The 26,424-nt window shown below is 55.1% G+C and overlaps 1 protein-coding gene across 3 annotated transcripts in view; it reads right to left on the bottom strand.

The window, feature by feature from the left end:
- Positions 1 to 26,424, bottom strand: part of EPHB2 (EPH receptor B2) — a 136,737-nt gene that overhangs the window by 53,376 nt on the left and 56,937 nt on the right. For all 3 annotated transcript variants that reach the window (XM_002919539.4, XM_034646193.1, XM_034646191.1), the window contains exons 4-5: positions 3,504 to 3,659; positions 2,024 to 2,359 (exon numbers count right to left, since the gene is read on the bottom strand). In XM_002919539.4, coding sequence (XP_002919585.3) covers positions 2,024 to 2,359; positions 3,504 to 3,659 — 492 coding nt within the window. The remainder of the gene's footprint in view (positions 1 to 2,023; positions 2,360 to 3,503; positions 3,660 to 26,424) is intronic.

Below are 26,424 nucleotides of genomic sequence, written 5' to 3'. Positions count from 1 at the left end.
CTGTGAGCGGGGCTGAAATGCACCCCCGACCCCGCAAGAACAGCAGGCGCATGCTCCCAACTACGTCCTCTCGGCCACAGCAATACCGCAAACACTCACGAACAAAACCACACTCCTTCTCATTCACAAACACACGGATAGGCAGGGCCACATTCAGACATACAAATTCATGCTCAAACACACCCCATTCCAAGCCCCTCGGATTCAGACACACCCATGCTCATGAATGCATGTATAAATAAGCCACATGGCCACAGACCATGCGATCCCAATCATAAACACATGGTCGCCCAAACACATACAGATACACCCACACATTCTTATAAATACACTCACTCACACGCACCATCAGACCCATAGTCACACTCAAGGTTCCTTGGACATACCCTGGATTGTGCCCAAGCACTGGAATCTGGAAGACCTAGTTAATTCCTGTCCCTTACCCTTCCTGCTTTGTGACTCAACTTCTCTAAGCATTATCTGTAAAATGGGGACATAGATGCCCTCTATTCAAGGAAGCCAGGGGTATGCAGTGAGGTCCTGTATAGACTGCACCCCTCAACCAGGTGGAGCTGTTCACCCCTCTCCTTCCATGTCCTTGTTTATGCCCTTCCTCACTCTCAAAAGACATTTCTTTCTAACACTCCCTTAAACATTTTATTGGTTCCTTAAACTGCAGGCCAAATCCTGCCTCCTCCAGGAAGCCTTCCTAGACCTCCATCTCTAGATCCCCTGAGCACTGACTGTGTGGGCCGCACTTGACATTGGAAAGATAAGGTGGGTAGCCCACTCACCTTCTCTCCTGGAGCCTGGCCTCCCTTGGCTCTTCCTTGGACAGGGCCCAGACCATGCTCACCGCAGGGGCTTGGCAAGGGTTGTTGAGTGAAAAACCAAGGGGCACACTCACAGTTTTCAATCCACAAGTACCATGAGGTCCTTGAAAATCTCATGTGGCCCTTGGTTGGGGGATGAGGCTGGGAAGTGTCACAGGTGACCCAGGGGACAGAGGTCTCGGTGGAGAGGAGGGGCCGGAAACCTAAGAGGTGTGCTCCCTTACTCATGAGAGCAGATGCTCGTTGATATTTCCCTGGATTGTGTGGTGTCCCAAAGACCACTATATGGCACTCTAGTCAGGCTTCCGCGAACGCTTTCCCTCCTGTTTCCCTATTCACAAAGGATGATGATAGTGCTAAGACGGTCCCTGTACAGTGTTTTTTGACGGACTGAAGAGGGAATGGCGGTAGTAGTGAGACTGAAACATTTGGCAACTTTTTTTGCCATGACCTAGGAAGCAGGACTGAAGATGGAGGGTGACGTGGGATCCCAGAAAGGATTATGAAAGGTGAGCTGAGGGAGAAAAGCTTGCTGGACCTGGGCTGGGGCGGGCTGAAGGCTCCCAGAAGGTGCCCGTGGAAACTGTGAGATATCTACTGGTTGTCTCCCCACTGCTCACTGGGAGAGGGTCACATCTCCCAGCCTCCTTTGTGGCTTGGTGAGGCCACGTGACCAAGTTCTTTCCAGGGACCGTGCACAGAAGGGATGGGTTCCACTCCTGCTTCCCTGGGTCCTCGCTTGCCCACCCTCCCTGCAGACAGACACCTCCGGGGCCTCACCTTCCACCACACACACAGGTGGGGAGCACGGGGGTGGCTGACGCCAACGGAAGAACCTGGGTCCCCGAATCTCCCAGGGGATCCGACCCACCCGCGAGCCTAGATGGCTCACTCCTGGACTCTTACTGAGGGAGGCCGGAATTTCTGTGTTCTTTAAGCTGCTGAGCACGGGGCCTTTTTGTAGCAGCTGCACGCCTACCTTCAACAGGACACGGTCACCAAACGATAGCAATTGTCACACATACCACGGCCACGCGGAGGTAGCCCGTGTTACCTCTCTCCCGGGTGAGCACGGCCTTGGAGAAGCGGAAGCCACTCCACAGAGGGGAGGGAGTCTCTGACCGGGGCTGGCAGGGTCCCGGTTCGGGTCCACGGCCCTGCTCCCCGGAGCGGGCACTGGAAGTGCTTACCTGCCTGGTTGGTGGTGATGTTCACGGAGGCGAACTGAGGTGAGAAGGGGCTCTGGTCGGTGACGCCGTTCACGGCCTGGATCTCGAAGGTGTACTGCGTGTGGGCCAGCAGGTCGCTGATGTAGATACGTGGCTCGGTCAGGCCCAGCTGGCGGGGCGCGTACTGCACGTTGTCCCCACAGCGGGTGCAGGCGCCCCGGCCCGAGCCACAGCTCTTGCAGATGATGTTGTAGACCAGGTCCTCGCGGCCCCCTGAATCGCGGGGCGGGGTCCACTCCAGCATGAGGGAGGTCTCGTTGACGCTGGAGATCACGGCCTGGGGCGCGGAGGGGATGGCTGAGGGAGGGGAGAGGTGTTGGTCAGTGGGGGCTGTGGAGGTACGTTCCCACGGGACGGCTCTCTGCCTGCTGCCTTGGCTCTAGCTCCGGCCCCCAAAGGCTTCCTTCAAATCCTTTCTTCCCTCCACGCACCTGAGAGATGCTTCTAGAATGTAACTCTCATCTTGCTGCACGTCTGCTTAATGCTTTTGCCCTGGACTCCAACCTCCTCGGTGTTTGTTACTAGGGCCGGTCTTTGTGTGTTGGGGATCATACCCACCCGACATCTCTTTCCCCTTCTTCCTTCTAACAGAACCCAATTTTATTCAGGGTGGCAAGTGTCCAGCTAGAAGACTAATTTCCTAGCCTCCTGTGATGGGGGGCTGGCCACTGATATACTTGCTGGTCAGGACTTTTTCTTAAAAGGAGACTGCTGTAAAATGTCCTTTTGCCCCTTTCCTTCTTCCTCTGTCTAGAATGTGTGTGATGGCTGGAGCTTCAGCAGCAATCCTGGGCTGTGAAGTGACCCGAAGGATAGGAACCACACGCTGAGGATGGCAGCCCAGAAAGAGTGAGCCAGGGCCCAGAGAGCTCCATGGACTCGCCATAATATCCCAGGACTGCCTATCTTCGGGGTGCTGCTCTGTGAGAGAGTAAAGTCCTACGGTTTAAGCCACTGGGGTCAGCTCTCCGTCGCTTGCATCTGAATTCCATTCCTGTCTGATGCAGGGGTGGTAAGACTGCCCTCCTAGTCCCTCCTTTCTTAGAGAACCTTGGCCTGAGATCCAGGCGGCCACTGCCAGGGTAGAACACTGGGCATCCTTTTCTGCCACAGACGCCACCTGTGTTGGTTCTCCTTCTGCCAAGCCTCCCATTCACCGTCCCTTTGTGAATCGAGACCTTGACTTCATCCTCCATGTGACTGGCAGGCAGAGGGACGGAGCCAGATGCCAGCTCCACGGTCGCTGAGCATTGGCCGTGCAGCGACCCCAGGATGGTCTTTTTCCAACCAGTTTTCCATTTCCCCTCCCACCAGGTGATTGGCCGCTCCCCGCTCAGGAAAGGCTGGCGGGAGCCAGGCAGCAGCCCACCCCTTGCTCCGAGCTTTCTGAGGGGGACTTGGGCCGCAGTGGGGCATCGCCCTGCAGGGGCCCCGAGCGTACTTGTGCAGGGCATGTCGAGGGGGTCCAGGTCTGCTCTGTAGTACCCGTTGCGGCAGACGCAGTTGGTCGCCCCTTCTGAGGTGGTCCGGCTGTTGATGGGACAGTGCGTGCAGGCCTCGTCCCCTTGGTTGGCCTTGAAGGTTCCAGATGGGCAACCTGGGAGAGAAGACAAGGAGAGTCGCTGGGGAAACCCGATGAGGACTCAGGGGCCACAAGGGGTGGGGAGACCCTGTAGTCTCTTGGAGGGACCGCACAGCATCATGGAGGGGCCGTGAAGAGCAACTGTTGGGAAACCCCATCAAGGCTCTTGGGGGGGGTCTCCAGGCTCCAACAGGGCAGTCCTCTCTGTGCCCAGAAGGTTCCAGGCTAGCTGGTTTCTTGTCTCGGAGGCTGTCTACGGGTTCAACTGGGGCCCCTAGCAATCCCTCAGCACCTTTTCCAGGTTGGCTGTGCCACTGCTTCTAGGCTCCATCCTGACTTATTTGGAAGACTCCAAAGAGGTCTGGGGCAGGACCCAGGGCCAGTCTTGCTCACTGACGGCTGGCTGAGCCCTGATTCTTGTAACTAGATTCCTGGCTCCCGGAGGATCGCGATGATTACGTTACAGCAGAAAAATCCTAGTACAGCGCAGGCCACATAGAAATGTGATGTCGTAGAGCAGAAAAGAACACTGTCTTTGGAAGTAGACAGACCTGGGTTTGAGTCTCAGCTTGGCCTTGTGCTAGCCATGGGCTGTAGTCAAGCAGCTTAACCAGGCCAAGACTCAGTTTCCTTATTTGTAAAATTATGATCCTAAGACCCATTTCTGAAGGCCACTGGGGGAATTTGGTCCAGTGTGTCAGGCACATGGCACGAGGCCTTGCACAGTATAGGTGCCCAACGTACAGTAGCTGTTACTACCCCTAGGTGTTGGATCCATTTCTTTCACCAAAGGGAGCCTGCAGTACCGGGGACAGCCTGAGGGGGGAAGTGTTCGCACTTGATGGGCATTCAGTGATCTGGGCTCTTTGGGGCTTTGGCCTTCTTCCCTGCTCTGCGGGGATGCTCAGCATGTGGGTCCAGACCCTGCAGCTCAGGGCTTAGGTTCCACAAGCCATGACCACTCGGGTATGGACCTGTGTGCAAATCCACCCTACCCTAGCCCTGGGCTGGGCATCAGGAGGCCTGGGATCCAGGCCCTGCCCTTTTCCTGGCCTCAGTTTCTTCTGCGTACTGGGGTTCATCATCCCAACTCTGCTGTGGAGCCTGGGGAGGGGAGATCACCTAAGGGATAAGTGAGAAGGTGGACAGGAAAGAGCTTTGCAATGGGCAAGTTCCTCATTGGGGTGAAAGGTAGCTAAACCGCGTACTGGCCGGGGCGCTCACCTGGATCCCATTCCGGGCCTGTGCGCCGTGTCACCTCCTCACATGTAAATGGCTAACGTCAATTTCCCTAAATCATTTTTCCAGCCCCGGCCCTCAAGCTTATCCTCCGCGTTCAAATCTTAGCAAACTGCCCTCCCCTCAACCAGCTCCAGCCTCAGAGGCCCCACCCTCCTTGATGCTTACTTACTCGAGTTCAGAAAGCCCTACGCCCCCACCGCAATTATTCATCAAGGGGTCCCCTGGCCATGCGCTCGGCTCCCTCAGGATGGGAGCGACATCTGACCCACAGCTCATTCCCCTGCGCCCAGCGCAGAACCCAGCACTCAGCACGTGCTCCCCACATACTTCTTTTTTTTTTTTTTAAAGATTTTATTTATTTATTCGACAGAGATAGAGACAGCCAGCGAGAGAGGGAACACAAGCAGGGGGAGTAGGAGAGGAAGAAGCAGGCTCCCAGCAGAGGAGCCTGATGTGCGGCTCGATCCCAGAACGCCGGGATCACGCCCTGAGCCGAAGGCAGCCGCTTAACCGCTGTGCCACCCAGGCACCCCTCCCCACATACTTCTTGAAGCTGCCTGCTGAAGTGGGAAGGGCTTGGGCTTTGGGCATCATGCAGACAGAAAGGCAGTGAAGAATGGGGGTTAGTGTGCTGGCTACTTGGCAAAGCCCCGCTCTGCCTGTGCCAGCAGTGTGACCTCAGGCCGGTCACTAGAGCTATTTCCTTATCTGCAAAGTGGGGACAAGAGTACCTGCCTCCTATAATTGTTGCGAGGATTACATTGGTTAAATTCAGGCAAAAATGGGGCGCCTGGGTGGCACAGTCGTTAAGCGTCTGCCTTCGGCTCAGGGCGTGATCCCAGCGTTCTGGGATCGAGCCCCACATCAGGCTCCTCTGCTATGAGCCTGCTTCTTCCTCTCCCACTCCCCCTGCTTGTGTTCCCTCTCTCGCTGGCTGTCTCTCTCTGTCAAATAAATAAATAAAATCTTTAAAAAAAAAATTCAGGCAAAAATGCCTAGAATAGTTCCTGGCATTCTGAACTGTATCTTGTTCAAATACCAATCTGCAGGGTGACCTCAGACAAGTAGTTCAACCTCTCTGAGCTGAAGTTTCCTCATCCAGGTGAGAGCATCTACCCCATAAAGTGGCCATAAGAACTCCACGGGACGGACGGTGTCTGGCGTGGGGCGGGGAGAAGTTGTATTTGCAATCTCAGGGCTTGCTGGATAAAACAAGTGCTCAGTATATACGCCCGGACGATTCCCCCTGGGACACTAGAAGACAGCACCCTCCCCCTGGGGCCCTAGTGCACCTGCCTTTTGGAGGTGGCTTCCAGAAGGTGGGAGCCAACTTAACAAGACACTGGCTGATGCCACCCTGACCAGGCCCCGCGGGGATCTCGAGTCCAGCTCCAGTCAGTCCATAGGAAACTTCCAGCCAAGGGCAGAGGAAGGACTGTGATAGAACCATCGAGGCACTCGTGACTCCAGGGAGGATGGTGATGAGTGCTCTGGAGGGTATTAAGGCTTCTACTGGACAGATGGGGAAACCAAGGTGTCAGAGCGTCAATATGAACCAGCCAGCATTTACTGAGTTCTTATGAAATCCTGGCACCGTTCTAAGGACGTAACCCATAGTAACTCATCCAGTCCTTACCCAGCCCTGTGATGGAGGGAAGCTTATCCCTCCCCTTTTCAGATGGGGGCTTGAAGGCACAGAGGTGAAGTAATTTGCTAGTATGTGAGCTTAGAGCGGCAGAGCTGAGACTCGGTCTCAGGTGGTCTGACTCTAGAGGCTTCCCTAACCACCACACTACACTGTCCTGTGCGACCCGTGTTCTTGTCAATGGTCCACAAGTGCTGGGCAGGGATTGGCAGCTCTAGCTCTGGCGGCCCGCCCAGGGCTCTCGCCACACTGCTGCCCTGGTTTTGGGGTCCTGAGTGCTCCTGCCCTCCACCTTCTCACTTTCCTCTCAGGCACCGAACCTTCCCTGCTGGCTGGCTGAGGAGACAGCCGCCATCTTGGCATGATCCAGCCAGGGCACATAGGCTGCCGCTCGGCTCCAGTTAAGCAGATGACCTCTCAGAGCCTCCGTTTGCTCTCCTGTAGAATGGGGTTGCAGGGCTCCTGTGGGATATAGGGTCATCCATACAGAAGCCAAAGGGATTTGGTCCCAAGATCAGGACCCTCCTGGCTCCCTTTCAGGCAAGAGCCTGCCTAGCTTAGCACATCTCTTCCATCTGCTGGCCATTCCCTGGGCCCGGATAGTGGGTGGCTGCCCACTGTCCCCTCCAGGCCGTGCCAGTCCCTCCATCTGGGCCACCTTCCTGGCTGTCCTCTCTTGTCACCATGTCCTGGCCCCATCTCAGACTCCCCGGGCTGCCTGCTCCAGAAGCCTTCCCTTGTCAGGTGTGCTCCCCGGCCACGCCTCCACCCTCCCACTGGGCATCTGTGGTTTCTCTATCCATCAGCACGATCAGCGATCAGCACGGTGCTTCGTAAAACCCGCTCTTTCATCTGGGAAGGCTACATCATTCTCCACCCAGTCACTAGGAACCCTGGATGCCTCCTCCCTACCCTCACCCCCTGCTGCCAACGATCAGATCTCCCCCCCACCCGCCCCTGCAGCAGCATCCCATCCTGGCTCTTCTCTGCTGCTGTTCTACCCCTAAGGGCATCCAGAAAACTCTTCCTACTGACTCCTTAGCCTCGCGTGGCCTTCTGGCCTCCTCTTGCCCATCTCCCCCAGCCAGCTTTCTAAAGGACGCAACTTTCCGTGTCACTTAAAAATCCACAATGGCACACAATGGAATATTATTTGGCCATAAAAAGGAATAAAGTACGGATACACGCCACAACATGGATGAGCCTTGACGACACTGTGCTTATGAAAGAAACCAGACACAAAAGGCGACATAGCGTGTGCTTCCATTTATAGAAAAGCGTCCAGAATAGCCATCTATAGAGACAGGAGCAGATTAATGGTTGCCAAGGACTGGGGAGAGCAGAGAATGGGGAGCGACTGCTAATGGGTAATAGGGTTTCTTTTTGAGGTGATGAACATGTTCTAAAATTGATTGCGGGGATGGCAGCACAGTTCTGTGCATTCGCTAAAAATCACCGAATTGTACAACTGAAATAGTTGAATTCTACAGTACGTGAATAATGTCACAATAAAACCGGTTAAAAAAATCCGCAACAGCTCCCCAGACTCCTCAGGGACTCCAGGACCCCAGGGCGGGCACCTACCCATCTCTCAGTGCCCACCACCCCAAGCCCTGTGCCCGCTACAGTCGACTACGCATGGTGCCTGCCCCAGGCCCACCTCCACACCTCTGGCCTCTGTCCGTCCTGCCCTCGTTCCCTGCAATGCCCTCCCGTTGTCATCAAACTCCTACACCCCCTTGAGACTTGACGCAGGTACCACCTCTTCCAGGAAGCCTTCCCTAAGTCACCAGTCAGGATCGAGGTGCCTATTTTAATTACTTACTCATGAATCTGTAAGTGCCTGGCTGGACTGTCAATTCCCAGTAGACGCTGGGTACCTAGTGGGTGATGGATGGATGGAGTGATGAGCCGGAGAGTATGCAGCTCAACCGCCTGATCTGACATTTGAGGAAACGGACGCCCAGAGAAGAGCAGACACACATGGCTCTTGGGCAGCGGAGGCAGATTCTGATCCCAGGTGTCCTGGGGGACTGGTGGGGTGTGAGGGGCCTCAGCTCCGGTCGGCCACCTCTTCGCCCACAGAGAGATCTGGAACAGCTGCCTGCCCTCAGCACCCAGTGCCCCAGGGGCCGTGCTGCTCTGAGTTTCTCAGCTGGGAGTGCATCCAGTCCTGCCAGCGTCCGGGTTTCACGCACAGAGCTGGGAAGTACACAGACTCGGTGGCTGCGCAGGCTCAGTCCCCTCCTTTGGGAAGGGGACCGATGACACCTGCAAGGTGTGGGTATGGTCAGAGTCTCTGAGAGGGTCTCCCTGCCCCCCTTTGGCCTCCCCTCCAACCCTCCAAAGTCGCTGGGGAGATCTGATTAGAATGAACTGGACCCACCACACTCTGCTTACTTTAAACTCACTCGGGGCTCCCCGAGGCACTGAGAACTACCCCACACCCAGTCCTGGCCCACGAGGCCCGCCAGAATGGCTCTGTGGTCTTCCTGTCGCTTCTGGACACTGTGCGCCGGGGCCCTCAGTTGGCAAGAGCGCTGTCCCTGCTTCCCATGGCTGATCTTCCTCCTTTAGGCCCCCGCTAAAATGTCATCTCCTAGAGAGACCGTTCCTGACCACCGTGGACAGAGGGGTTCTCTCATGACACTCTGTCTCAGGCTTTGTTTCCTTCATTGACCCTCATCACAAGTTGTAATTATAGTAGAAAACAGTTTATAAACTTGTGTGCTGTCTTTTCCCTGCCTTGGAAGTGCCTGCAAAGGGGAAGAGGAACCAGGTTTGTCTGGCTCTCATTGGCTCCCTAACTCCTGGCAGACCGGTAGGAACATAGTAGGTGCTCAATACATACGTTTGTTGGATGAACAAATATGCCCCTTATGGGTGTCCTGAGAAAATATGTGGCCAGTGAATGCCACGTTGGTGCCACCATGACCCTGTCAGTTTCACCAGGCCCTGCGGCTGCTCAGATTCTGCTCTACTTCTCGTCTTCGGTCCCCACAGGTCATCCCCGGAGCCTGTCCACTATGGTGACAAGGCATCCTGCTTTTCAGACTGGAAGTCCCATGTCCCAGGAATGCCCTCTGTCTCTGGTAAGCCTCCGGTACACTTCTCTGGGCCCATCTGTCACCCCCTTCACCTCTTTGCAATTCCCTAGATGCCCTGGCCACACACACACACACACACACACACACACACACACACACACACACACAGGTGCTTTTGCCCGAATGCCCTTCTCCCCATCAACCTGCCACCTGGGACGGGGGTCTGACATGAATGCCTCTGGGAGGCCGGCCTCCACTTTCCACAGCAGACACCTCCGACGTCCACTCAGTACCCCAGACACACGCTCTGAGCAGTGGTGCACTGGTGCACTGGTACACGGCTGTCTGTGGCGGGGAGTGGGGAATGCCCTGATCTGTTGTGTTTGCTGATTTCTGTGGCGTAAAGGCTCCCACCAGGGCAAATTCGAAGCTACCCATCCGACATAACTGACCGCTGAGTTGGGAAGAAATAAGCACAGTCGGCTCTTGCCAGCCGAACCGGCACCAACCAGCCCTGTCCTACCATGGACCTAACCCATAGGTGACTCATCTCTGTGCTGCCCACTGGTTGGCGAACCCTGGTTGCGGGAGGCGCTGGGTCTTTAATCTCCACATCCCTAGCACCTGGTGCAAGGTATGGCACATAGTAGGTGCTCAGTCAGCTCAGTTTGCTAAATGAAGGCAGGTCTGTCTCCCCAAGCAGATAGTGAGGGACTCAGGGGCCGGCGCTGTGGGTCTGACAGGCTGATAGACACAAGAACACGCAGCAGGTCCTATGTAAGTGTCAGCTGTCATTAACTCATCCAGCATGCAAGGGCAATCCTAATTCCCATTAATCACATGCTTTCCAGGTGCTGAGCCCAGTGCAGGTGATTTGCACGGATTTGCTCGTGAAATCTACATGACTACCCACTGAAGGGGTACCATTATCACCCCCCTATTTTGCAGATGAGGAAACTGAGGCCCCGAGGGGGCAAAATGTTGGGCCAAGATCACATAGCTACTAAATGATAGAGCTAAGGCTTGGCGCCATGTCTTTTTGATTCCAAAGACCTCGTGCCTGGCTACTCCTGGACGTAGAAATTATCGGGTGGCTTGAACGTCAGTACTGGAGACCATGTGGTCAGGCCTACGAGGGGACAGGGCTTGCTGGATCACTCAGCAAGACACAGGCAAAGCCTGACCCCCAAACACAGAACTTGGGACCGAAGCAGCTCGCCAGCACCCGCCTTCTGCAGACGCCCAGAGCCCTTGGCCAGGCAACCCAAGGCAGGGATGGCAGCCGGCCGGGAGAGGGAGGGAGGATTATGGGGAAACAGATTTTCTCCCCACCTGCCCCCTGGGCTCCGGGGATAGGTGATAATTGACCGAGTGAGCCCTGAGTCAGGCCGAGGCAGGGCTCCATCTGGACCTGGCACGGCGGGGCCGCTAATTGGCACTGGGTGAGCCTTGCAGCCTCCTTGGCAGACCTGCTACCCTCCTCCTCACTCTCTTCCCAGAGATGCTGCTTTAATCTCCAAACCACGGAGGGCACAGCGGAGTCCAGTGCTCCATCAGGGCCAGTGTGCCAGGCCGTGGTGGGGGAGGAAGGAGCTTCTCTGCCTTTCTGGGGGTCCTGTGGAGCAGAGGGTTCTGTCTGGGCAGAGGCGGGCTCACCATCTAGCTCCTGGGAACCCAAGCAGGAGGCCTGATGGAAGTGGACCTGGGTGTAGCCCATGGAGCTGGCTGCCAGGACTGAATCCTGGGCCTGCCTTTTGCTAACAATGTGGAGGGGGGCAGGGTCCCTCGCTCTCCGTTCCCTTGTCTGTGTAGTGGGGAGAACGATCACGCCGACCTTCTACTTGGGGGGAAGATTGCATGAGTTAATCCAGAGAAAGCTCGTACAGCAAGGCCTGCCTGGTTCCCACTGAGCACGACACAAGTGTCCGCTGTATTATCTCCATTCGTTCCTGGCCCGCCACTTGCTATGTACTAAGCCCTGGGGATGCAGGGACAAAGAAGCTGTGGTCCCTGCCCTCAGGCTCATGGGTCCAGTTGGAGAGATGTTGAGTTATGAATTTATCCAATAGGCGTGTATTAAGCCCCGATTATGTGTCAGACACCGCGACATGGAGACAAAGGCCCAGGCCCTGCCTGTGAGAGGCCATGACTGAGCAGGGGGCTGGCACACCTTCCTTTAACCAGGCCTGACGGCTGGCCACTGTGAGCAGTGGGAGTGGGTTCCCGGCTCAGCTGTGACCAGTTCGACAGGCGGCTGGCTCACTTTCCTGCCTTGGGATCCTCAGGATGTTCATTCTGGCTTTGGGCTGGGGAGAGGAGTTTGAGTGGACAGAGGAGAGTCCTGGGCCCAGAGAGGGGAGGCTGGGCTCGGCTGCCCTGTGGCTCCCTGCTCTCCTACTCTGTGAGCCCGGGCCCCTTCCTGCCCACTCTGGGTATGGCGGGACCATCTCTATGGCCTCTGCCACCTGTGGGACTCGGGCCATGCATGGGCTCAGGCATCCAACCCTGGGTCTTCTGTTCTCCTTGAGCTATAGATAAACTGATTTGTATCTTTTTCAGGGCCTTGTGCTGTGAGTATGTCTGAGCTGAGCTTGTGGTATTCCCGCCGGGGAGCAAGAGGGGTTTGGGGGGGTCTTCCTCATGTATAGTGGCTTTTGCATTTCGCATCCTTCCTGCTTTTGCCGCTGAGGTTAAACCAGTGGAGCCAGTTGCCCCGGTCAGAGCTGGGCAAGGTGCCTGATCCACTGTGCCATGGGCACAGCCATGCCGGAAGCAGGTGGCCAGCTTCTGGGCTAGGAGGAGCTCCCGATCACTGTGTACCTGCCATATGCCTGCCAGGTGCTAGGCCAGCAGCTTCCCCTGCTCATAACCTCACTCAGTTCTCACCATCTCCCTGTGTAGTAGGAGGCATTGTCCCCATTCTAGAGATGAGGAAACTGAGGCTCATAGGGAGGAATGCCTTGTCCAAAGTCACTCAGAGCCTGTGCCTCCACAGTCCATGTTCTTTCTAACTGTTGCCTCCGAAGCCCTCAGTGCTCTAATTTGATGAAGAGTGCCCCACCCTGCCCTTTCTCCCTCTCTCCTTCCCTAAGAAGGGGGGTCCTGCCTGGCCAGGTTAAGCCGAGGGAGTGCCTCAGGCTCATTGCCCTGCTGTGGTAGCTCCTACTGGGACCACCCAGGGGATGTCAGTCATCCTGGCCTCCCCCCCCCGCATCCCCCACATGCCCAGGCTACCCCTGCCTGCCCCTGCCGGGTCCCAGGCTCTATGGATCCTTGCCAGCAGCTGGCAAGACTACAGAAGTCAGAAGGCAGCGGCAGGAACTGTGTTAACACGTCTCCCCTTTGCCTGAGGGGGGATCCCAGGGCCTCCCAAAGCCAGTCTGCACACTGGCCATCTGTAGCGTCCCTCCTCTGCTCGAGACCCTTCGATGGCTCCCTTGCGCCTGTGGCGAGCCCAGCCTGCTTTGGCCTCCCCTCTAGGGCCCACCTTGCCAGCCTGAGATCTCGGCACCTCTGAGCTGGGCCCCTGGGCGCCGTAGGCAGCTTCCAGCTCCCCCACCCGCTCTGTTCCATCTCCCGTCTCTGGGCCTTTGCTCAGGCAGTTCCCTCTGCCCCAGCGCCAGCCTGGCTCACTCCCTTTTATCCTTCCAATCTCAGCTCCACCCAAACCACCTTTTGACCTTCTCCTGGGATGCCATCCCCGACCTGGTTTGGGCCTCTTGCCCGCGCTCCCGAAGCACCTGTGCTTTGCCTCCACCGCTGCACGATTATACGGCTCTGAGTGTCTGCCTCCTGCGCTTGGCTGTAAGCCTGGGGACAGCAGGTACTGGCAATGTCTAGAAACTCCCAGCACCAGCGGCTGAGACGTGATGGACAGGAGGCCTCAGGACGTGTGTGTCGATTGACTGATTGAGGCTCAGAATCTTAGGCTGAAGGTCACTCAGCTGGTGCGGGGACTGGAGACTTGGTTCTATGCCTCTGGTGCTCCCTAGACCATGTCGGAGCCCCCAGAGCTCTTCCCTGTGCCCCCGGGAATGGTGTCTCAAGCCATTCCACCCTCATCCTTCTTGGCACTTGGTTAATACCAGTCCCTGCCTCCCACCTTCCCACCTGCCCCACTGGGAGCATTGTGAGGCAGCCAGCAAGCCTGCCCTGTTCACCTGCCTGGCACAGAGCCTCTGTGACACCTCACTGAATGACAGGCTACAAGGCCTGTAGGTGCCTCAGCCCCAAGGCCAGAGGAACCAGGACTTTCATGACCATTGGGTCTTTTGATGTCTACTCCGCAGTTGTATTTGTGTGTGTGTGTGTGTGTCTGTGTAGCAGGGGTGGAGCTCACAGTCTTCTGGGGAGCCAGACCCTGAACCCCACAACCTGCAAAGGCAGGTTTCATGCCCAGTGCGTCCAGCCCCTGGATCCCAGGTTAGGCCTGGGTCCCGGCTCTGGCCTGCTTCCCTTCACGCCATCCCCACGCAAGGGCTAAGAGCTCCCGCACGCCCTGCAGGCAGCCCCATTCCTCCAATTTCCTCCCAATTAATCAAGCTCTGAACTTTTTAATTATCTGCCTGCAGGGTGACTCCCCACTCTAGTGAAGCAATTAAGGACATTTTCAAGTGCTGAGTGGCTGCCGGGAGGCAGCTTTGACCAGGCCCTGACAGAGGAGGTGAGCGGAGGGAGCTGCTGGTGACAGGAGGGGTGGACAGGAATGCCCTTGGGCCGTGCGGCTGCTGGGAGGCTGTCCTGGGGTCCTGGCCAGGGCCACTGCAGGAATCTGGGGCCACACTGGGCAGGGCCACCCGCCATGCTCTGTAGCTAGAATCTGGCTTCACAGACCCCCCCAGTGACGAGGTGCCAGGCACTGGCTTAGAGGCTTTATGTCTTACTGCATCCTCACCTCGACCCTGGGAGCAGGAAATAGAATTATCTCTGGTTTACAGAGGAGGAAACGGAGGTTCAATAACATTAGGCGGTTTCGGAGATGCAGCTGGGATTGGAAGGCAGCTCTGAGTCCACAACCACTTCGTCTATCGTCTCCTGGAGACTGGTATGGCCTGTCAGAGTGCCCAGGGTCACCGAGGAAGGGGAGTGGGTCAGGGGAAGCTGCCACCTGAGCTCGAGATCTGCTGAAGAACACGGGCTCTCCACGTGCGGGGGGCGGGGGGGCTGGTGGCAAAGGGTGTCGCAGGAGGAGCGGCGGCCTGCGCACGGGCGTGCAGGCGTGAAATGGCATGGTGTGTGTACGGAAGCTACAGGTAGTCCAGGGTCACGGACGCATGAAGTTTGAGGCCGGGGTGGCACGTGGGGTCTGGGTCACCGGAAGTCACGATCTCCTGGTCCGAGCTCCTCATTTGATAACTAGAGAGTACGACAACCCAGAGAGCCACAGCGACTTGCCTCAAGTCACACGGCCGGTTAGTGGTTGATGGAGCCTGGGCTGCAGCCCAGGAATCCCGACACCCAGGTTGGAGGGGAGGCTAGAGGCGCAGAGGAGTGGTGGCCATCAGATCACTGGTCTCCTGCCTCCCACCCTTGCCTGCTTACCTCTGCACTTGCCTCTGGCTACAGTCTGCTCTCCGCACAGCAGCCCGAGGGATCCTGCAGGACAGGCATCAGCGGCGTAGTGCTCCTCTGCTCAATGGTCTTTAAGAGCTCCCACCTCAGAGTAACTGCCAAGAGCCTACAAGCCCCCTTTACCTCTCCGGTTACATTTATCGAAGGTATACTATTCTCTGTGATGTGATTGTATCCCCCTCACCTCTCTGAACTCACCTCCTACTGCCTTCCCTCTCGTCACCTCCACTCTGGCTACTCTGGCCCTCTGGCTATCCTGGAGCCCATGAGGCCTCCTCTCACCCCAGGGCCTTTGCACGTGCTGTTTCTGCTGCCTGACTCAAGTCCTAGCTCAGCTACTTCTTCACTGTGTCCCTCTCTGAGCCTCACATCCCTCATCTATAATTGGGGTTAATGCTGCACACCCCATCTTCCTCCCCAGGCTAACATGGGATCCTGATGACAAAGCAGGGAACAGACAGAGCTCCACAAATGCCCTCCCTCCAGCTCTAGGCTATCACGGCAAGAGGGCTTGTAAAGGTCCTCACTGGGTCCTTGAGCAAACAGGCCCTTTGATGAACAGTGGGCTCCAGGCCCCCAGACCTTAAGCTCGATCGACACGCTGGAGCCTCCCAGCCTGTAATCCTCAGGACTCACAGATGCTGGAAAAGCAAGTGTTAAATAATAATCACGATGTGCCGGAGGGGAAGCCGGATGTGTTGGAAAGCTTGACACATCTGGCAGGGCCAGCCCTAGTCCCCCGGCACATCTGGCTGCTGTATTGACAGGTGGTGCAGTGGGTCACTGAGGAAGGGCCTGGCGGGCCCCGTCCTGGTGCCATGGGGGGGGCGGTGATGGCCGGATGGAGCGGGGGAGCATCTCCCACACTGCCCACAGGCCATCGCGCTCTTCCCGGTCCCCTTCAGGCCATCCACTGTACTTCGGTGGCTGTGCTCTAAGGGGCCAACTCAGGACCCAGAACCTAGTCTGCCAGATTCTAAAACCCCTGCAATGTTTTGTCGGCGCCAGCCGCTGCCGCCGGGGCTTGGGGAGCCGGGAAAGGCCCCTCCCCCGCTCCAGCTAAAGGGTTGGATTTTCGGGGTCACCTCACGTAGCACTTCCCTTTCTATGGGATCCAGAAATGTGGTCATCAGCTCCACCTGAGGGAGCCCCCTGGGCTGAGACTGGCCTCCTCCCTCCTCCCACCTGCCCCAAGAAAGCCATGGTCATTAATAAAGGACACAATTAGCTGTCAGCGGAGAACATGTCTGGAATTTTTTACCTGCTCTGTGTGCTCGGTTAAGGCAACAAACCCCCGGACCCCCCGGGGAAGCAGCTACCACACACCTTTCAGGGGCCCCTTCGCCTGGGCCCAGGGCAGGAGGGGCCTGTGACTTTTTCAGCGTGGGCTCCACAGGCCTGGGCCTGTGCAGGACAGTTTTTTCCAGGCTAGTGGAGACAGTGACACAGAGAGAGAGATTTCCTGGCAGAAGCCGTTTTTTTGTTTTTTGTTTTTTTCCAACCCAATAGGCAATACAATTCAATACAGTCTTCTCCCCCTTTCTGTGCCGACTTCAAGTCTTCGGGACTAGAAGGACTTTAGAGAAAAGCTAGTTCAATCTCTCATTTCACACCTCATTTTACAGCTGGGGAAACAGAGACCTGGGGAGGGGAAGTGACCTTGTTTGCGGCACAGGGAAATAAATACGCTTCTCTTTAATGCAACTTGGATTTGTAGCCAAAGTCCGGAGGAATGTTTCCGAAGACCTTCCCAGTCACTCTCCACACGCCGCCAAGTCCCGGCTGCGCTGAGGCCAGGGAGGGACAGCGGTGAGCAAGGAAGATGGGGGCCCTGCCCTCGTGGAGCTGAGGGTCTAGGACAGTGACGGAGGGAGAGAAAAACCAGACAAACACAAACGCTGTCCACAGTTTGTGATGGCCACGAAGGTGACTGCCAGGGGCTGAGGCAGGTGTGCGGGGGTCACCTTAGGGAGTGTGGCCTTTCTGAATGGTGGCATTTACAAAGACGATCCCGGGGGAGAAGCACATTTGGCTGAGCAGGAGTAATATTTGCCAAGGTGGCAGAAGCCCAGTGCCTCAGTTTCTCATTCAGGGTAATGGGGGAAGAGCTGGACATTATTGGGCACTTGATGCCCACTTCGCCCCCGCTGTCCATGACCCACACAGACACTCCTATGCTTGGGAAGATACTTGCTGCCTGGGCACCTCTGTCCTAACCATGCCGTGAGGTCGGGATTCGTCACTCCTGTTCTGCAGATGAGACACAGAGGCTCAAAGCAATGAAGGGCCTTTCCTAGGGCATGTGGACCTTGGCAAACTCAGGAGCCCAGGCCACCAACACCTGCCTCTCTCTTCCTGACCTTCTGGGTGCTTTCCTGAATCACTGCTTTCCCTGGGAACCCGAAGTTGGTCTGCTTGAGCCCTGGTGGCCTATGACTTTAATGCTAATGAGAATCCCACTCAAGAGGTCCTGGCATTTGTTGCCCGGAGGAAAAGGGCTTAGAAACACACACAGGGAGGGGGAAGCTTACCCATATTCACACTGAGGCTCTTGGGTTGGGGGCCTGTGATCGCTCTCCCTCCTAGGGGTACAGAAACCATCACCTCCTCCTGTTGGCTTCTGGGGAGCAGGAGTGGGCCTTAGCTAACCCAAGCCATACATCAAATGCACAAGATGTGGCTTGGCAGCCATCCCAGTGAAAAAGATCTGGGGGTTTGAGTTGACCACAAGCCAAAAGCTGCTGAAAAAGCCAATGTGGTCTTAGACTGTAAGAGCAGAAGTAGAGTGACAGCCCAGCGTCCTCTCTGTTGCTCAGGCAGGGTCAGTCTTGAGTTCCGCATTTTATGGAGGTCCAGTGAGTGACAGCAGCCAGGCTTCCAGCTTGCTTTCCATTTGCAGTCACCTCTGGGTTGTGATGGAGGTGCTTAGAGTGGGGTCCCTGGTATGAACTCTTGCAGGCAGAATTTTCTAGGCCCACAGCAGAGTTTCAGAGTCCCACTTGCCCTGGAACATTCTCTTGTCTGGGTCCCTGGGAAGGATGAGTTCTCTCCTGAATTCTGCTTAGCCTCTGCCTCCGTGTTCTAGCTCTCCCGGACACTGGAGATCTGTGATTGTGTGTGTGGTTTTACTAGGGCCCACCCTTGATTTGAGGATGGATTTACTCGATAAAAAAAAAGCCCAACAAGTTCTTCCTAAGTAATGACTTTGCATCCAGCTCTGTGTGGGGCATTCGGCACAGAGTGGAATAAGACACTAGCCTTGAAGTTCACTTCAAGAAGGGGGAGAATGAGTACGATCAGCTGGGGTATCAAAGAAGGTTTTCCAGAGGAGGGGCCATTTGAACTGGGTATCAAAGGATGTGTAGGAGTCCATCAGGGCCAGAAGAAATGAAGGACATTTCAGGCAGATGAACAGTGTGTGCAAACGTATACAGGGGTGAAGGGCAGGGCAGGGTGGCTGAGCTCGGGATGTCTGGGGGGAAAGGTGGGATACAAAGCAAGAAAGCTGATCTGGGGTTATACCACAATGGGTTTTGTGTGTTCAGTGATGGAGTTTGGGGTTTCATTCTCTAAGAGCAGGGAAGACAGTGGTGGTCTTATGCCAGTGCCCAGATGGCCACCCTGGAGGCCTCAGCACTTTCCCCCCAACAGTCTCCCAGGCCCTCACCAACTCATGCCTGAGCCCTGCTGCTTTGGCCTCTGCCCACCTACTGTCCAGTCTTGACTCTTTTTCCCTGTCTCCTCTCCTTGGTTTCCCCTTTTCTCCCCTCTTCCAGCTCTTAAGTTCTTCTTCCTGTGTTGTGACCAGTCCCACCTCTTCCATCTAAAAATGGACTATCAAATGAATAGAACTATGAACAATTATTGACAATGGCAGCCACCATCTATACCGAGGACCTACTATGTGCCAGGTGGAGGGCTCCCTGTAAGTCACTTGGGCGCCATGGCTTATAGTGTTCAGGGGCACAGGCTCTGGACTCAGGCCCCATCTGGTTTTGAACCCTGGCTCTCCCTACGGACCTCAGGCAAGTTACTCAACTTCTCTTGTGCCTCAGTTTCCTCATCTGGAAAATGGGTCTACTAATAAGACTTATCTGGGGAAGATGCAGAGTTAATACCACAGAATGTGTTAGTATCCTCCAATGATTCTTCTTAAAATTTTTTTAAAGTAATTTTTTAAAGTAATCTCTATGCTCAATGTGGGGCTCGAACTCACAACCCCAAGATCAAGAGTTGCATGCTCCACCAACTGAGCCAGCCAGGCGTCCCCATTGACAATTCTTAGAATAATTCTGTAAGGTAGGTACTATTGATAGTCATGTTTATAGAAGTAAGGTTCAGTAAGGACACGTAACCCACCCCCAGGCAGCGTCAGGGCTGCGAGGAGAGCAGTGGGGCACTACATCTGAGGCCAAAGGCAGGGTCTTAACTACTCAATCTCATGGCCTCACATCTTCCAGGCTCATGCCTGGACTGGCTCTAGGGCCCCAAAGCTCAATGGGCTCCCGGCCTGGTGAGGAAGATGCCCAAGTAAACAGGCAGTTTCCACACAGTGTGATTAGTGCCAAGGGATACACGGGGGGGGGGGGGGGGGGGGGGGGGGGGGGGGAGGAGGTGCTGGGCTTGGGAGCCCAGAGGAGGGGACCTTCCCTTGGTTGTTTCCTGGAGGTGATAACTCAAAAAAGAAGGACAACACAAAAGAATGAAACGAGGGACCTGCCCGGCAGAGGAAATGGTCTGTGCAGAAGTGTGGCTCTGAGGCACTGCTCAGCAAGACTGAGGTCCCACAGCGGGAACCCTGAATCTGGGCGTGCAGGGGTGCAGGGTATGAGGCTGGACAGGCAGGCAGGGGCGGGCAGCAACAAGCCTCCTGCCCAGCACTGGACGATGTGCCCACGTCTCCGTGACCACTTACAGATCAAGTAGCTCTGGGTATGGCGTGATGGTTTGTGAGCCCGCAGAGAATCGGGAAGAAGCTGGCCCAGTCCTTGGACTGGAATATTCTTGGATCATAAAGTCTCCCGTGGCGAGCAGGGACCCGCGAATCCTAGCCTCTTCTGCAGAGCTCCTTCGAGCTGAATCCCAAACTTTCCTGGGGATAGATGGCTTCTTAAAAGGCTGTTTTACAAACACCCCATCCTCAAAACTTGTAAAAATCCCACACCTCAGTTTTAAAGGGTCAAAAGTTGAAAGATTTACAGAAAAAAATGATCTCTGGCAACAGCTAGAATACTTCATGACAAATTGCCCAGACATGGTCATTTTAGAGTGATCACCTTTAAATGATGCTTCCACTTTCCCCTAAATGTCTCCTTTATTTGAACAGTGTGTTTATAGGGCCTGGGGCTGCTCTTCCCAGCTTGCACTTTGGATTTTTAAAAGAGGAGGAAACTGGGAGAGAGAGAGAAAAGGGGGGGGAGGGAGAGAGAGAACACAAGAGAGACATCAAAGCAGTTTGATGACAAACCTCTAATCTCATAAACTCTTATCTCAGTCTTTATAAAAATGGGGAGGCCTGGTTGTCTCTGAAAGCTCATAAAGTTGACAAACACCTAGCTCTAGCACCCATAGGGAAGGACTCTAATCCTTGAAAAAACTGGAGATGTAGAGTGGGGAGGCAACTTCTGGTGAAGAGCAGCCTGCAGAGATAGCCCACGCTGTCACCAAGTGAGGGCTCGAGAGCATAGCTTCCCAGCTTACTTTCTCTGACCTCATGGTAACCCTGTTGGAGAGAGTCTCCTTGGATACAAGAGAGGCCAAAACTAATATTTTAACATTTGTAATCTTACGATAAATAACAGCTCACACTTAGAGCTTACTCTGGGCCAGGCACTGTTTTAAGGGCCTTATGTGGATTAATTCATACGAGCTCAAATTATACTATAATTATCCTCATTTACAGGGGATATAGGCACGGAGTGGTAAGTCACTTGCCCAACATCACCAATTCAGTGAGCGACGGTGCAGAGATTTAAGCTGAGGCAGACATCATGTGCTTCTCCTTACCCACTGTTTGCTCACTACCTGAGGGGCTGGGCTCCAGACTGGGTGGGGGCTTTGCTCAGTTCTGTCAGCTCCTCTCCTCTCCTTATAACACCCTGAGGAACTTCTGGCCCTGCTCTACAGCCGAGGAATCCAAGGCTCTAGGCTACAGGCTTTGTTTACTCGGCTGGGCTCGGAGTCCTTTTCTCAACCTGACAGATCTGGAGTCCTCCCCAGCTTTGACTCCTCAGAGAGGCAGTATGGTACAGTGGTTAGCAACTGGTTTAACTCGGCTTCAACACTTCCAGGCTGGGTGGCCTCGGGTGAGTCACATAACCTCTCTGTGCCTTAGTTTTCTCGTCTGCAAAATGGGGCCAATAAAGCTATCTCTTTCCTAGGGTTGTCGAGAAGATGGTTAGCACACATGAAGCATTTAGAACACTGCCACGCATGCAGTAAGTGCTCAATAAATGTTCAATATTGTTTTACCTTCCTCTCCCTGAGGATGTGATCTGTGCCCGGGACCCTGCTGTCAAACCAGATAACCGCTGCCCAGGCCCCTTATGTTACGGACAGCTACCTGGCTGGGTCCTGGCTTCCCTGTCCCCATAGAGAAGGCAGCATCTGAGTTCAAATCCCAACCCCATCTCTTCCTGGTGAGGCCTTTAGGCACATGGGCACGTCTCTCTGTGTCTCTGTTGTCTGTAAAGCAGGGTAGTAGCACTTGTTCTAGTAACACAGCTGTAGGAGCGGAGACTTAGACTCGGGCAGATCTGGGTCTCTGCTTCTTACTATCTGCATGACCTTGGGACAGTTGCTTGAACCCCTGGGGCCTCAGTTTCCTCAGCTGTAAAATGGGGACATGCCCTTGTCAGGATTTATACTGTGAGAACCAAATGAAGTTACAGCTGGATGCTGCCATGGGCCTGGCAGGGCTTGTCCAGTGGAGGTTAGTGTTAACCACATCTCCTGCAGCGGTCATTCATTCAACAGCCCGGAAGCCCTACTAGGTGCCAGGCCCTGCTGCCTGGGACACGGCAGTAAACAAGACAAGCTAGTTCCCTAGCTTGACAAGAAACAGATAGCAAATAAATACAGGGTGACGTGCTAGAGGGGGACTCTCCTAGCTGGGGTGCTCAGGGAGGGCTTCTCTGAGGAGGTGACATGTGAGCTGAGACCCCGGGGCAGAGATCTGGCGGTGGGGAGCGCACGGGAGAGAACTGCCGGCAGATGGAACAGCACGTGCAAAGGCCCTTCCTCAGGAGGGACAAGCAAGGCCTTTGTGTGAAGAGCCTCCAGGATGCCTGTGTGGCTGGAAGGGGTGAGCAAGGGGCAGAGTGGGAGGAGGAAGCCGAGCCCCAGGAGATGGAGCTTGACCTAAGTCCACGGGAAGCCACTGGAGAGTTTTGGGCAGGAAAGGGATTGGAACAGGTCCCTGTGTGCTGTGTGGAGAGAGCGGGGAGGCTGAGCCACGGTCCAGGCAGAGGTGACAGTGGATGGACAGGGTGTTGACAGTGAGGGTGGAGAGGGGGCCGGGTTTCACGAGGACCCATGACCACCTCTTCTGCCCACGGTAACACCCCGTGTGCACAAGAGGGGGGCGAGGCGAGATGCCGTGCTCCGCTTCTGGGAAGGAACACGACGCGTTTCCTTCGGAGCACTTCACTGGTTGAGCAGTGCCTCCTCCCCGAGGACTCTCCGTCAGCGAGCTGACTGCCCATCGAGAGCCAGTAATTAGGCTTCTGGGACAGGTGCCCGGGGGGCTGGCAGAGCCTCTCCTCTCTGGGCCGTGTGGAGCCTGTGGCCACGCTGCTCCTTGGCAGAAAGCTGAAAGGGAAGAAGGCTGCTGCCGGCAGTTCCTGGCCCCATTTTAAGGGTCCTCCTGTTGCCTCTCCCCCAACCCCAGGCATGCAGCTCCCCAGGCTGCCCCGATGTCCCACAGGACCCCCTGCTCGAGGTCTCAGATCTTGCCCACCTCCTGGTGTCTGCCCTCTGCCCCCAGCCGTGTCTCATTCCCTCTCAACTCAGCTCACGCTGAGACAGGCCAAGGTCGCCTCTTTGCCAGGGAATCAAAATGTTACACTGGCTGTACCCTGTGAGCATGCAAACAGGATCCCTCCTGGAGACAGCAGGCCTCCATCCCAGGAGTTAATCAAACGGTGGACATTTCAGGCACTGTGAGAGGTACAGGAGGGGTGACCTTGGGGCCGACAGAGCCCGGGGCTGCCATTCATATCTCCTATGGTTCCCTACCGCGCCCACCTTCAAGACTGACCCACCGGCTCCTGGGCCAGCCTGTACATCCCAACTTTCCAGAACAATCCCACCTCCTGCTTCCGTGCCTCACAAGGACCCGTGAGCAGGACGTTATTATTATGTCCCTGGTGCTGAGGAGGAAAGCGAGACTCAGAGAGAAGTGACTGCCCAAGGTCACACGGATGGGGGTGGCAGAAGTGGGCCAAGACCTCCACCTCCGGCTTTGAATCGAGTCTGGTCTCCTTGGCACAGGGCCCTCTGCCAGCCAGGTTCCCTCCTGCTCTGCAAAGACGGACAGGACAGAAGGAGGCCCTGGTTAGGATCGGAGGAGTAACTGACAAGGCCACTTATGGGTGGTGACAGACAGGAATGGGCAGCGGAGCACGGGTCCTAAGTGAGCTTTAAAACTGATCATGACATTCGCTTCGGTATGACACAGCCGCCCTGGATGATTTAGGCACTAACCCACTGCCCTCGGTCCACAATTACCAGCATTCTGAGAGCCTGCCACAGCGCGCTAAGTGGGGGTGGCGTGCGGATTCACTCACTCAGCTGTTCATTCATTCACTCCACCGTGATCGAGAACCTGCTGCGTGGCAGGTACCTCGTGGGACAGAAAGATGTCAGTCACAACCCCTGCCCTTGGGTGCTGGTACCTAGTACTACGTCTCTGTTTCTTTCTTCCTCCTTCCTTCCCTCCCTCTCTCTGTCCCTCCCTCCCTCCTTCCTTCCCTCCATTTCTTTCAGATTTTATTTATTTATTTGAGAGACAGTGAGAGAGACAGAATGAGTGGAGGGAAGGGGGAGAGGGAGAGGCAGATTCCCCACTGAGCAGGGAGCCCGATGTGGGACTCGATCCCAGGACCCTGGCATCATGACGTGAGCCAAAGGCAGATGCTTAACCGACTGAGCCACCCAGGTGCCCCTACAGCTCTCTTTCTTCCACCGGACTGGGAGCTTCCCTGGTGGTTAAGAAAGTGGCCTTAAGAGTCAGAACATGTCCTTGCTGTGTGACCTTGGGCAACTTGCTTCCCCTCTCTGTGTCTCAGTTCACCCCTATGAGAAATGGAGATGGTAACGATGTCTACCACATACGGTCATTGTGGGGGTTAAATGAGTTAAAATGGGTAAAGTGCTTAGAACAATGTGTCTGCACAAAGTGTTTAGCTCTGTCCTTCCATGTTCTCAGGGCTTGTAGGGTTTCCCGACCAAGGTCTTACTGTCAAGATGGGAATCACTGAATTTTGTTTCTAACAATGGTTACAAATAACAACTTCAGGTGCCCCCCCCCTTTTCTAAGGATCCTGGCAGAGAGCGTGCAAAATTCATTTGTCAGGATCTATCTGCTGAGAGTATCTTTGCACTTGAGTTTAAACAGTCATCATTATCCCTTCAATAAACATTGTTTTTGAATACCAAGCAATATTCTAAGGGCTTTAATAGCATTAACTTATTGAGTCCTAGCAATATCTCTGTGCAAAGGAGAAAATAGGCTTAGAGAGGCTCCATGAATGACCGTCCATCCATCCATCCATCCATCCATCCATCCATCCATCCATCCATCCAAGATTTATTGAGTACCCATTATGAGCCAGGGAAGCACCATGCCAGTGCTGGGTTCAAGTCCCAGCTAGTAAGAAATGAGACAGTCTTTGCCCTATCAGGGCTTCCGGTCTCGCCAGGGAAGACCTACCTTTGTTAGATAATGAGCAGTACGATGAGGACCACAAGTGCAGGAGGGCCGGGTGAGTTGACCAGGGGCCAGACAAAGCACAAAGCTGGGTACACGTTGTTGGGTTGCGGGCCAACTAGGAAAGCAACCAAGAAACTCCCCCTTCTACCTCCTAAGCCACTCTTCCTAAGCCCCATCTTTGCCCATCAACGTTGCCACATTCGTCAACATTGCAAGCTCTTGTTCCCCTGGCTGGGTGGCTCCCCAGCCTTCTTGTCACCTCCTAGGTCACAGAGGTCACTGATGCCCAAGGAAGGCCCATGTATCTGGACTCTAACCTGGGCCTCATGTTTGTCATGTGTTTGCTGGCTGAGTGCTGACTGCAATGTCCCTACTTTGGGAAGTCTTCCTCAACCCCCACCCAGTCCCCCAACCCTGTCCCTGGACCATCAGGTTGCTCTCTTCCCTGCGTTCCCACAGAAATGTGTGTGTATCTCCAACTAGTCCCCCATAATTATTTTCCCTTCGACTTTCTTCTGCACCAGACCATGAACCTGTAAGCAGGCCTTACTCGTCTTGAGTCTAGCACAAATCCCAGTATGCGGGGGGCACTTGATATCAGCTAGTTTCAGGAATAAGTGGAACGGCAGAGGGTGAGAAAATCCAGGTCTGAGTCCCAACACGGGACCAGTCAAAAGCCTCAGGTGAGGGCAAGATGAGGGCTCAGTGCTGGTATGCAAATGGTTTCGTCTTGTGCTCCCACTTTAGCCCTTTGATTGGTAGCTGCCTAGTCTTGTGTGCGGAAAGATCCTGAAGGAGCACTGGGTTTAGTGAGAAGCGTATAATGACTGATTCTCAACGTCTGGATGGAGTCAGGAAGCAATGGTAATGGGTGCTTCTCATTTCCGATCCCCTGGGAAAGCCATCTTCCTCTTTAAGGCTTTGTTTTTTCCCATCTGCAAAATGAGGAGACTAGACTCCATTGTGTCCGACACTCTAGGATCTGAGCCCTGCATCAATTCTAGTGTCATCTTTCTTCAGCGATGGAGCCACATGGCAGCCTAGGCCAGGCCCTAGTACACAGCAGGCGCTCAGTGAATGCTGGTGGGATGAATAGTCCTCCCCGGTCATTGGGAGACTGGAGGGAGAAGAGCCTTTCCACCCAAACTAATATGAGGAAGGTGGGGCTCACGCAAATGAAGTGAAGGTTCATGCCCAGAGCCAAGCTACAGCCTCCTCTAGTCCCGGGGTCTTCTGATTCTCAGGCCCGTGGCTCCTGCCCCTGGTTGGTTACATGTACCTATCTGAACAGGTATTTCCCTGGATGCCAATCAAATATTGGTCCCCGCCACGATCTGTGTTGCA

Source organism: Ailuropoda melanoleuca, chromosome 2, assembly GCF_002007445.2.
Source record: "Ailuropoda melanoleuca isolate Jingjing chromosome 2, ASM200744v2, whole genome shotgun sequence".
NCBI lineage: Eukaryota > Metazoa > Chordata > Mammalia > Carnivora > Ursidae > Ailuropoda > Ailuropoda melanoleuca.
The sequence above is the reverse complement of the archived record's forward strand: the minus strand, read 5'-3'. Positions and strand labels throughout refer to the sequence as shown.